The following is a 12,700-nucleotide window of genomic DNA, read 5'->3' as shown; positions in this document are numbered from 1 at the left end:
ATGATTTTTGCCAATTTGATGAAGGAACCGTTTCAACAATGATATCATGTAAATTGGTAAACTCTGATAAGAAACGATCGACTTGGAATCAGTGCCGGCCTTACGCCCGATGGCGCCCCTGGGCAATTTTTTCTAAACACCCTTAGAAAAAACTTTCGCTTTTGGCGCTCTAATCTAAAACTTTGAATGACTTTTGGTGCTCTAATTTAAAATTTTAAAGCGCCTTTGGCATATTGCGTGGCGCCTTTGGGTGCCGCCCGACCCATCCCCCCCCTAAAACCGGCACTGAGTCACAAATCTCCAAGTCTAACCTGCAGTATTAAAGATTACCACGGGATCGAACCCAACAATCTCTCGGTGCTAAACATAAACGCAATCATCGATCCATACTGCTGGTTTTTATATAAATTCAAGCACCAACCTGTTAAGTTTGCTTCAGTTCGAACTAAACCATCGAAATAATGTAGCGCATTTTTTCATTTTATTTTTATAAGTATATTTCAACTGTAGCCAATTTGATTTTATTTTAGTTCAAATTTTGGCAATGGGTTCATTACAACGAAATCATGTTTACTTGTCGATGGCTCTATTTTTAAATCCCCTAAATCTTTACGCCAAACTTTTCTCTTACGTCTATCTCAGTGTACCAAGGTTGTTTCAAAGTTATTTTTGAGTAATTTGGACAATCGCATGCGGTATTATTTAATTTGTTCATTTTGCAAATCCGTTCACCACGCGGTTGAGTGATTATGTAGCGGCCAACGTCGCTATTTGATGGCATTCGGCCAAAACACCATATGACACTACATACAAATAGCTGTCAAACGCGAAAAGTTTATTTTAATAACAATTATACCATATATATATATATATATATATTTATATATGTACTGTATGTCGTTTGTTTTCGATTTATTTGACAAATTTTATTTAAATTACTGTTTATAATGTGAAGTGTATTTAAGAAATGAATTTAAAAAAAAATATTTTTTAACCTATAAAGTTACATACTTTCTATAGGAAATTTTTTCCGACCTTTCAAAGATGGATCGGAATAAACCGAACTGCAAAAGAAAATTAGACGAAACGCCGAGAAGATCACAAGAAGCTAAAACCATGAGGTCGAATATTGAGTACGATATAGACATAAAGTACGATTCGATGTTCACAGATCTGTCCCAATGTTTCAAAGATGAATTGTTAGAACGTGATACAAATGCTACAAACCAATTAGAATCCGAAGACATATTTGCTGATGATGAAAACTTCGACCTCAATATTAAAAAAGACTCTCATTCTACTCCGCTTACTACGAAACTTTCACAAAATTTAAGAAAAAATAACACTGAACAACCATCCACTTCATTGAAGATGCCCAGAAATATTGCCCTGGAAAATATAAAATCGCATCATGAAGATCCCTTCAATGAGAGTTTGAACATGTCGTTTCGTAAACTTGATAACATGCATACAAAAAACTTGGAAAAGAAAGCACTAAACGAAAACTCGAAAGTTGAAAATATTTCTCGCATAGCGGAATCGTCTCAGTATCGGAAAGAAGTCTTGGAAGTGTTCGATGGCTGCGAGATGACGATATGTCAATTAAACGAAGATCCATTTGCCGAGGATTTAGAATGTAAAGAACGGGATCAGAGCACTCTTTTGGGGAATGCATCCGTGTGGGAACGTTCTATACTGAATAAAGATGAGTTGAATGATGTTGGAGATTCTTTCATGAAAAACATGCCGCAAGATATTTCTAAATTAGTCAATGGACAAATAAACGATGCTAATTCTGAAAATACTACGAAGAGCAATAAGACTCCGATGAACGTGAACGAACTGTCGGGAGAGTTTTATGGGTTGCCGTCGACAGTCAAATCGCTGATGCAACAATATAAGGGGATCAGTAAACTTTACGGTGAGATTTCGATCGTTGAAACATTATAAAAGGTTATTTCAGTTGATAATTTCAAGTTCATTTTGGTAGATTGGCAAGAAGAGTGTCTTAATTTGCCGTCTGTAATGAAGCGAGAGAATTTAATATACGCTTTGCCGACTAGTGGAGGCAAAACGTTGGTGGCCGAGGTTTTAATGCTACGAGAAGTCGTTTGTCGGAAGAAGAATGTCATTTTTGTATTGCCATTTGTTTCAATCGTACAGGAAAAGGTGAAGTTGCTTGTTTGTATTGTAATATTTAAAATATGTATGATTTATGTTTATATTTATGTAATAGGTTTGGGCTCTCTCTCCATTTGCTGTCGGTTTAAACTTTTTAGTGGAAGAATATGCTGCCGGAAAAGGAGTGTTTCCTCCTAGGAAGAGAAGACACAAAAAAAGCATCTACATAGCAACGCTAGAAAAGGGCTTAAGTCTTGTGAGAAGCCTTTGGGAAAATAAAAGACTCGATGAAATCGGACTTGTCGTTGTTGGTATTCATTCAAGTCTATTGAACTTGAGTTTGGAGTTAAGAATTAAATTATATTATACTTTTAGGTGGATGAATTGCATTTAGTCGGTGAACCAACTCGAGGTTGTACTCTAGAAATGATGTTGACAAATATCATGTATTCGAAAGGTACTTGTTAAGGTCTATTCATACTGGCACAGCACAGACCGGAAACAGTACGAAAAAGATTCTTTGGGACATTCATATGTTCCGCAATGTGTACGTGGCGGTAAACGGACTACTAGTCATATGTAAACCAGTCACAGGACAACCGGTCGCTCTAGATCGGTCACACGTGATCAGCCGTCACACTAAAACTGGTCACACCCTACAATCGGTCACCGGAAAACTAGTTGACCGATTTTAGGGTGTGACCAGTTTTATCGTGACCAGTTTTAGTGTGACGGGTGATCACGTGTGACCGGTTCTCCTGTGGCCGGTTCACATTTGACTAGTAATCACCGAACCGTATGTGGTGTAGATGTAATAGCAAGCCGAAACGGTTTTCTTTGACCACTGTGGAAATATTCACGCATGACGTGGTGAGTGCACCCGTACTAACGAAAGTGCTGTCATTCGCATATGAATATTGTTGAAAACGTCATGTTGTGACCATAAACGTGCGCTGCTGTATAGTATGAATAGAAGGAGTCTTTTCCGTGCCGTGCCGTTGCCTTGCATTGCTACCTTGCAGTATGAACAGGCCTTTATGTGCATACATTTATCCATATTAATGAAATAAATTTGACTGGTATCGATATGATTATAGAGGATATTCAAATAATTGGAATGAGCGCTACCATTGGTAATATTGACGAGCTTGCAAAGTTTTTAAATGCCTACATATATACGAAAGATTTTAGACCGGTTGAATTGAAAGAATATGTAAAGATAAATGAAAATATCATGCAAATTCAATGGAATGTGGAAAATCCTGATGAAAAAGCGGTTTTCAGCAGAAAAGTTGATTTTGGGGTAGGTTTTGTTTGATTTTTGGAATTTATATTGAAATGATGCTTATTTATACAGTACAAAATCATTATTAAATTTACAGTATTCGCCACAAATTCAGAAGATTGATCCTGATCATTTAGGCGGATTAGTAATGGAAGTCATTCCCAAAGGATCGTGTTTGATATTTTGCGCGACTAAAAGAAGTTGTGAAAATGTTGCTATTCTACTGTGCAAAGTGATTTTTAAGTAGGTTTTATTATTATTATGTAAATTTAGATTTGAGTAATAGACTTTAATTATTTTAAATTAATCATTTTCATTAAAAATGATTAAATCTTAGGGCGAAAACACACTGAATCGTACACCATACCACGTCTTTGTGGCTTCTAGCTGGGAAGGGAGTTCCTCCAGGTTATTGTTAATTCGTAAGATCTTATTATTTCAACAAGTTTCTCTTACATTTCTTCAATTATGGGAATCACTGTCAATACAAGGAAAATATATCACCGAAAACACCCTGGTGGAAGATTTTGGCTTGGCATAGATCAGGCGTGCTAGCGGTTTTTTACATGTGCAAAACTATATAAAAAAAAAACACGTCGTGTACGATTCTGTGTGTCTGCGCCCTGATTATACAAGAAAGATTAAAAAACTTATGAAAGTTAGGTTTCATCAGTGACATGCAGAGGGGAAGGGGGGGGGGGGGACAACGGTGTGACGGCCTCTGGCATCAAATAAAAGTGTTTTTTTTTTTCAATTTTGTCTGCAGATCAGTGGCGGCTCGTCCATATGGGCTATGGACTGCAGCCCTCCCAGTATAGTACGTATGCATGCTATTTTTGTGTGCATTTGGTTACTGGTATGGTTAATGAGCTACTACAGCCGCTATTATGAATTCTCACGAGCCGTCATTGTGAATTGTCACAAGCTGCAGATATAAATTAAAAGGCATTTCAATGAATGTAAAAAAATTTCGCCCCGGCGCTGAGCTCAATTTTATTTTATTTGCTGTATCTTAGATAAATCTATTAAAACCTGCGTTTTAATTTCAATATATTATATTAATATTTGTATTGATGTATTTAGTAAAAGATTTATATGAAATTTTTTTTGCCCCACGCATCTCTATCCCTCTGCACGCCATTGAGTTCCATACTATTGATATAAAATAAAGTATTTTTGGTTTTTTGAATTTATTGTACTAAAAATTATTATTATTTATCATAACAGGCAATTGTTAGAATATCGTGCCGAAGAAAAGTCTCTACTCATCAAGTCATTAAAAGCAGAAGGTGGATCAGAAGAAGATACATTAATTTCTTTGATTCCGTGGGGAGTGGCCTATCATCATTCCGGATTAGCTACCGAGGAAAGACGATTGATTGAAGACGGTTTTAGGTTATAATTTGTTAACATTTATTTATTTAACCCTTTGAGTGCTGATGTCTTTTCTGTTGGAAGTCCGCCACGCTGAAAATTTCACCAACATTTCCAACTAGAATTATAATAGAAAGCAGGTATAAAAATTGTAGATAATACAAACAAACCATAGATAACTACCGCCGAGGATTTCTAGTTTTGTAACGGTGTGTTTAGACTCTCTAATATATCTTGCAACAATATAAAATAAACATAAGAAGTCTATTAATGAATGCATTTTTCCAAAACTAGTTCCATCTTCTTCATTGTTGTGAAAATGTAATGCTCACAATCTGAAATACTCGGCAGTTAGGAATTTCCATCAGAAATTCTGGTGTAAATCAGTCTTTATAAACATTGACACGGATTACACGACTAATGTTCAATGCATTTTTTTTCAATGCTATTTGGAAAGGCTTAGCGGGTAGTATTCTTGTTTATTTTTTACATACTTAAAATACAACACCTATCGGCGTATTTAGACTTATGGACTTGTTGGCAAAACGCCGATCGGCGTTGTTCGGCATTCAAAGGTTTAATGCTAGTTTTTGGTATTATCAGGCATCGCCTGGCGTTACTCGGGCTGTTGAAAGTTGTGAAAAAGAAACGTTCAAACAGTTCCGAGTCTTTTCTAATGCTTTGAATGTTACATCCACAGGGCTGGCGTGTTGAATGTGATATGTTGCACTTCTACATTGGCTGCCGGTGTCAATTTGCCGGCACAGCGGGTTATTTTACGAGCGCCAATGGTGGGCAGAAGTTTTATATCCCTGTCCACTTATAAACAAATGGTGGGTAGAGCCGGTCGGGCTGGATTTGGCGGCCACGGCGATAGCATATTAATATGCAATGCGGCACAAATCGCCAAATTTAAAGCACTCATCAATTCGCCGATGGACAAAGCCATCAGCAACCTTCACGGCAACAATGGAGCTAACATGAGGGGTTTCGTATTGGGTGCTATCGCATTGCAAATGGCCACTACTAGGAAATCGCTGAGATTATTGATCGAGTCGTCTTTGTTATTCGTACAAGCCGAGTGGTACTATTATATATCGAGTGTTTGTTCCGTACGGGGACCTTTTCAAATGTAGCCATTGATGATTTTGTGTTTGTTTTAGGATGAAAGTAGATTTGAAGCCGTTGCTAGACGAAACCATCGCCAGTCTGTTCAAAATGAGTGCTATTGAGAAAAAATCTGTTGGGAAAGTGAACGATGATGTTGATTTACACAATATGTGTATTACGCCTCGTACTCGACAGTCATTAGAAAGGGTTAGCGATAAGAATTTATCAAATAGTCTTTCGAATAATGAAATTACCATATCGAATGATACAGAGTTGACTGTAAGCATATTAGGAAGAGCTGCTGTTAAAGGTTTATACTTTTAAATGTCTACTTGTATTTAAAATATATTTTTTTAAACTAATTAATGATCTTTTCAACATCAGGTGCAATTGAGTTACAGCGAGCGCATATGTTGTATGCTGATTTAAAAGTAGCGCAGAATCATTTGGTAGTCATTGGAGTTCTTCATCTTTTATATTTGGTCACACCGTATGATGTAGCAGAAGTTATCAATCCTCATTTATATACTTATCACATCCTGGTTAGAGAATATGATCAATTTGTTGGAAAATTTGTTTGATAATTTCTAATAATTTGATAATTTTGAAAATTTCAGCTTACAAAATTGAACTCGGAGGCAAAGCAAGTATCAAAAGTAATAGGATTCAATGAATATATATCTGTTCAAATGGCTATGGGAAAAATGCCTAATGTATGTACTATATTCGTTCAATATATTCCGTAAAATACTATTTATTAATGATTATTTGAATGTTTAGACGATTTCCGGACGTGTACTTAAAAGATTTTACGTCACACTCATGCTGTATGATTTGTGGAATCAAGAGTCTTTAAATTCAGTGTCGGAGAAATTCGAAGTCGACCGAGGAATGGTTCAAAATCTCATGATGAGCGTGATTACGTTTGCGTCGAGCGTTTTGAGGTTTTGCGAAGAATTGGAGGAGTTCTGGGCTTTCAAAAACTTACTTACGAATTTTAATCAAAGGCTCTCTCATTTTTGCACATTGGAATTAGTTCCGTTGATGGAATTGCCCAGTGTGAAAAAGGTACATTTGGATTTAGTTTTCTCTAATATCTAAATAAATATTATGCATGTGGGAATTAAAATTGTAATTGTATGTTTATGCAGAATAGAGCCATGCAGCTTTACAGGGCTGGATACAAAACGATACAAGCCATAGCACTGGCCAAGCCGATAGATCTCGTTGAATCGATCGAACATCTCAATAGAAATGTTGCAAATCAATTGATCGCTTCTGCTAAGGTTTGTAAGCATATTTAAGTTTTTTTTTTTTTATAATGGAATATTTTTACTATATATTTTTTACTTATTTTACAGCTTTTGTTGTTGGAAAAAGTTGAAAATTTACGAGAAGAGGCCGAAGACGTTATGATAGGATTAGTCAATTAAATAAAGATCTGTGATATTTATGTGACATTTGAGTTGATTTTGGATTATTTATTTAAAATGTTAAATCATGATTTTATATAGAGTGCCATGATTTGTGTCAATTTTTTTTACAAATGATTTTAGCCAGTGATTGAGCCAGTAATATATTATGTTAATATTTAAAAACCCACAAAACCTGTTGGTTTTGTTTTTGTTTTAGAATTTCAAACAATAACATTGTTCTTTTGTTTAATCAAAAAATATCGTTTGTTTACATTTTTTTTTTACTTTTATTTATTGGAAATCAATACAATTTTAATAATGTTTTATTTATTGCAAAAATCAAATGCCATTATTTCAATGTATTATTAATTCTAATATGCGGGCCATCTATTTTTAATAAATATTTAATGATTTTTTTGACTGACATTTTTCAGTAAAATTACATAGAATAAAATTTGTCAATTCACACCACCATTAAAAATTAATTTGTGATACGACAAAAATATAAATCGTTAATTATTTTGTATGTTTATAAACATTGTGATAATAAAAAATATTTTTTTAAAAATAAACTTGCTTTATTTTTTTATATTATAACAAAATTTCTGTCAAATTATGATGCAATTGAGTTGACTCAACGCTTTTTATATAAGCATGGATTCAAATTCAATTGAGGTAATTTGTTGCGTTTCTTGACTTCATTCTCTTTCTTCAAATCAATAAAATAGAACAATTCATTATTGAAATCCTTCTTGATTAAAGAAAATCCGTACTTTTGTATGTCGCTTACGAACTGATCTATATTTTCAAATCTACTTTCGACTTCAGCGATTTTTAACAACCCTCTGAAACATTCAAAACACATAATTAGTAAAGATAATATTTCATATATATGTCACATATTTATAATTGATTTTATCAATTATAAATATCGTCGAGCACGGTTTTATTTGTATTATGATTGTGTATCTGGCTACAGTGACGCGTTAGAGTACTCTGTAATGTCATGTGGTTAATATGTTTAACCCTTTGCCTGCGGCAATAAATATAGCGAACAAGCCCTTTACGCAGCACCTTTTTCGCGAATTTGGCAATCGAGTTTTCGACCTTAAATACAGATTTTCATATTTACTCAAGTATTATTTTAAACAATAAAATACATAATATATCTCGTAGTTTTGGCTTAATTGTCAAATAATCATTGTTCATACAATTGAGACGTATCGTCGCCATTGTTCAACAGACGTGACGTCACATAAACGAGGTTTCAGTATGGTTCCACAAAAAACTAATTTTGACTGGTATATATTCATTTTAAGCAAATTGAATTGATGGCATTCAACTCTCAGTAATATATTGAACCAATTTTGAACCTTAAAACAGTTGAAATAGGCGCATATAAGGCTCAAAATCACGTGCAAAGTTCAGAAATTCTATGGAAGACAGCTGCGCCGCAGACTTGTCGCGCAAAGCTTCCATAGAATACGGCCACGGGCAAACGGTTAAATAAAATACATATAAAAAATCACACTGTACATAACCAAGTACGCATGAAGTATATCATATACATATATATAAAGGAAATCAAATTAATTTTACCCGATCTTTAAAATCCTGTTCGCTTCCATCAAATAGTCTCTTAGATTAGTTCCCATCAGAGACAGGCAAAATACAACAACATCCACATGTGCCGTTAGAAGTGGAGTGTGACACATGTCACAAGCGGTCACAGACGGATTCAAAGCCACTAAATCGAAAGAGTGAACCTTCTGTTGAACGGACTGTGCCAAACGAGCTTCGCCGCATCCAAGGTCGGCAATTATGTGACTTTTTGGCCTGCGGAAAGATGAGGGATAGGTCAGCATCCGGCAAACAATTTAAACCTTACGAGAAGTGTAAGCAATATATATACAATTTGGAAATGTCACTGATGATAATATCGAGCGGGTTCAGTGGCCATTTGTTGATTTGTTGTTTGTATCCGTCGTGGTATGCTTGAAACGCGCCAGGATCTTCTTTAAACAATTGGATGGCTTCATTGCTTTGCTTCAAATACATTTGTTCGTTTAAATAGCGAAATCTAGCTCCTAAATCAGATAAATAATGATTATATTACATTAGCATACTACTATATATTAAAAACAAAATTTGGATGTGACCAACCCATGACTTTATCTATGTATTTGAGGAATATAAAAATGGTCACAGCACAAAATTCGATAACATACATGCACGTTTACACATACCGGTTACGGGAGCGGTTCAAAATTCGATATTGAACCGTACATACACATTCACACATACTGGCAGCATTATGAAATACTATTAGCTATGACAGCATTTTCGATACAAATTGAGCGCAAATGCAGGGAAACTTACACAAGACAAAAGTTCTAGTTTCGGTTGTTGGATTCTGTTTGAAATTTTTTTATTATTTAAAATCACTATAATTATTACACACATTAAATATCAAGAAAATAAAAATAATTTAAAAGGTCAAAATAAAATAATGAAATATTGTTTTAAAAAAAAATACTACTTCCGGTTTACGAATTCTGACCAAAACATTATCAGCTCTAAGTTAGTACATAAAGAATACAAATATAAATTTTCAGCTTGATACGTTTTTGATACGTACGTACAACATTTTTGACTTTTCTAAGAGTCCCACTTCCGGTTTATTAAATTTAGTGATTTTTTTTTATTTTCATTACATTGATATAAGAATTATACTTGAATGTTTTCGTGAAGAACACACATGTTTAAGGGGTCGAAAAAAATAGTGGAAGAAAAATCGAACAAGAGTAAACTGCCACTTCCTGTTGACGGATGCTTAGCAAATTTTATACATAACTTTGTATTAAGCTTAAACTTCTATATATGAAATTTCAGTTCAATAAACCAAAAGGTTTCTGAGAAAAACATAAAAAACCTCGATTCTCCGGAGTAAAAATATTACTTCCAGTTTAGGAAAAATTGTTATTGATACTACGTACATAGATAAAGTAAAAAGATAAATGATATTGAATAATATACCTTTAAGTTTCTCTATCATCCTTTCTCTTAAGCTTTTGGAACGGCTTACTGGTTGTTTTTCGACTTCGCTATCTATTTTAGCTAAAATTTCAGAATCATCCATATCATTCGGCTTTTCTTCAGTCGGGTTTGGTAGCGATACACCTTTCAAAATCTCTTTTATTTTGGCAACGTGTTTTAATTTAGAATTCTTAACGATTCCTTTTGGTTTTGATTTAATTGAAGTATTCTTTTCATCACCTTTAATAGGCTTTGTCTTATTTTTATTTTTTTTGTTTGATTTTGTGATGGAAACATTATTGATTGAAGTGTTCGTTATATCTGCTTCAACGGCATTTTGTATGTTAGATTGTGCTTCAATTTTATTGTTTTTAGTCGGTTTTTCAGGCTTTGGTTTTTTCAAAGGTTTTGTTACACTTTCAATGGTCTTCGACGAATCAATAGAAGCCTCTGCCTTATTTTTTTTAGACCGTCGCTTTCTATTTTTCAACGTTTTCCATGATATTTCGCTGGAGTTTTGAGCGTCAGATCCAGAAACATTGCTAGCTATACCATTTTCAATCGGTTTATTCGATTTAGGAGATTGCGCAATAGAGTTGTTCAATTTGAGATTACTTTTTTTGGACCCATTCAGAACAATTTGTCCGTTCTGTTCTCGTCTCTTTTTCTTCTTCAAACTGTTCTTAGATATGGGAGTTGATGGCGTTTCATTCAAAGTCACATTTTCGGAGGTTGCATCCAATTTTGGCGATTCGAATTTGACATAGGACTCTGTAGTCAAAGCATGTTTCTTTTTCATTGATTTGGTTTCGTTTAAGTCTTTCTTAAACTTTTTGCTAGGCTTTTTATTGTTAGATTGAAACTGCGATTTTTCGGTGTATTCAACATTGTTTTGCTTTTTATTAATATTGTTTTCAACGGCTAGATCGTTCTTCTTTTTCTTTGATTTGAATTCATTCGACTCCTTCTTTCGCTTTTTGCTTGGCTTTTCTTCGTGAGTTGGAAATTGTGCCTTTTCAGATTGTTCAACAATGTTTGACTTTTCAACATTATCATTTTTTCTTAATTTTTTAAGCTTTGATTTTTTAGTCTACAAATAAAATTATATAAAATGTCTTTCTTTAAATTGTTGCATATTCAAAAAAAATATTTAATTTACTAACCAAGTTTTCTCCACATGTTTCTCGTGGAACGTCATTATCCCATTCAGGGGGTGCAAAATATTTAAGAAAACTCATAAGAACGAAGTATTACGAATGGATTTAATGACAAATTGGAAATTTAATTTGTATTCGAAGCACCACAAACCGAAACCACACGTGAATGTTTACATGAACATAACCTCAATTGATCTGTCAGTCAGTCAATTGCCAAAAATCAGCGATTTTACATCCTGCTCGCCAGTATATCGTAAATCATTTATTAATAAAAAATAAGCAAATGATGAGAGAATTGCATTAGTTTATTATTTAAACATGGTGGTTTTTGTTTTTATTACCTACCCTGTATAACTACCCTGTATACGTTATGTGCTTCTGATACTTTAGTTCCGAATTCTGCCTTATTAAACTCACCAGAAAGATCCAACTCAATTTTAATAATTACCATTTTAATAATTGCATCTGTGCACATCGAAAGGTTACTCGTCATCTGATGTGCAATCTCGGTCTCCGTCACGGGGCCGAATGTGAAACGCCCGAAAACGCAAATATCGGTAGGCAAAGATCGAAAATCGAAAGATCTTAGGTCGAAAGATCAAAACAAAAAAGGTGCATGGTAAACGGTACATACTCACTTAATTTGCGCGAGCAGGATACAACAGGAACAAGAGGAACAGGCTTTTCCTCCCGTATTAATGTGCCGTATAAAAGTGAGTATGTACCGTTTACCATGCACCCTTTTTTTATCTTTCGACTTAAGATCTTTCGATTTTCGATCTTTGCCTTCCGATATTTGCGTTTTCGGGAGTTTCACATTCGGGCCTGTGAGGTAGACCCGTGCAATCTATCATTCATGAAGTCGAGAATTGCGTTTAAAGCAGCCATCCAGTTAATCTGTGGTTCAGTCTGTCTGGCGTTTGTCGATCGTTTGCACCAAACCCACATACATAAATATGTTCTTCATCGACAGTCGCTAATTATTCCGTAGCTATTCCACACGTTAGATTTAGATGTTCGCGGCACAAATAATGCCGGGGCACTCGCCTTACGATGCTCTGCATTAGGGGGTTCGGTGGTTATTGTCCACATTTGAGTATTTATAATATTAATCGGTTATTACTCGACTTTCAGAACTTCAACAACGTTTTTCATTTTTCGTTTAGGATGCGCGACGAATTACACAAATTTTCTAATCGTAA

The 12,700-nt window shown here is 34.6% G+C and overlaps 2 protein-coding genes across 2 annotated transcripts; one reads left to right on the top strand and one right to left on the bottom strand.

Annotated features, from left to right (window-relative positions):
• Positions 1–1,025: 1,025 nt before the first annotated feature.
• Positions 1,026–7,868, top strand: mus301 (mutagen-sensitive 301). Its single transcript, XM_077444478.1, has 14 exons — positions 1,026–1,921; positions 1,991–2,169; positions 2,237–2,428; positions 2,497–2,578; positions 3,219–3,424; positions 3,504–3,649; positions 4,634–4,801; positions 5,481–5,864; positions 5,944–6,200; positions 6,275–6,432; positions 6,508–6,603; positions 6,671–6,958; positions 7,042–7,176; positions 7,252–7,868. Exons 1-14 carry the CDS (start codon positions 1,045–1,047, stop codon positions 7,321–7,323), a joined length of 3,240 nt encoding a protein of 1,079 aa, XP_077300604.1. The 5' UTR covers positions 1,026–1,044; the 3' UTR covers positions 7,324–7,868.
• LOC143921267 (uncharacterized) lies at positions 7,602–11,731 on the bottom strand. Its single transcript, XM_077444479.1, has 5 exons — positions 11,505–11,731; positions 10,342–11,431; positions 9,218–9,392; positions 8,905–9,141; positions 7,602–8,150 (listed from the first exon to the last, which is right to left on the bottom strand). Exons 1-5 carry the CDS (start codon positions 11,577–11,579, stop codon positions 7,940–7,942), a joined length of 1,788 nt encoding a protein of 595 aa, XP_077300605.1. The 5' UTR covers positions 11,580–11,731; the 3' UTR covers positions 7,602–7,939.
• Positions 11,732–12,700: the final 969 nt, after the last annotated feature.

Source organism: Arctopsyche grandis, chromosome 13 (genome assembly GCF_051622035.1).
Source record: "Arctopsyche grandis isolate Sample6627 chromosome 13, ASM5162203v2, whole genome shotgun sequence".
NCBI lineage: Eukaryota > Metazoa > Arthropoda > Insecta > Trichoptera > Hydropsychidae > Arctopsyche > Arctopsyche grandis.
Note: the sequence above shows the minus strand (reverse complement) of the source record. Positions and strands in the feature narration are given on the sequence as shown.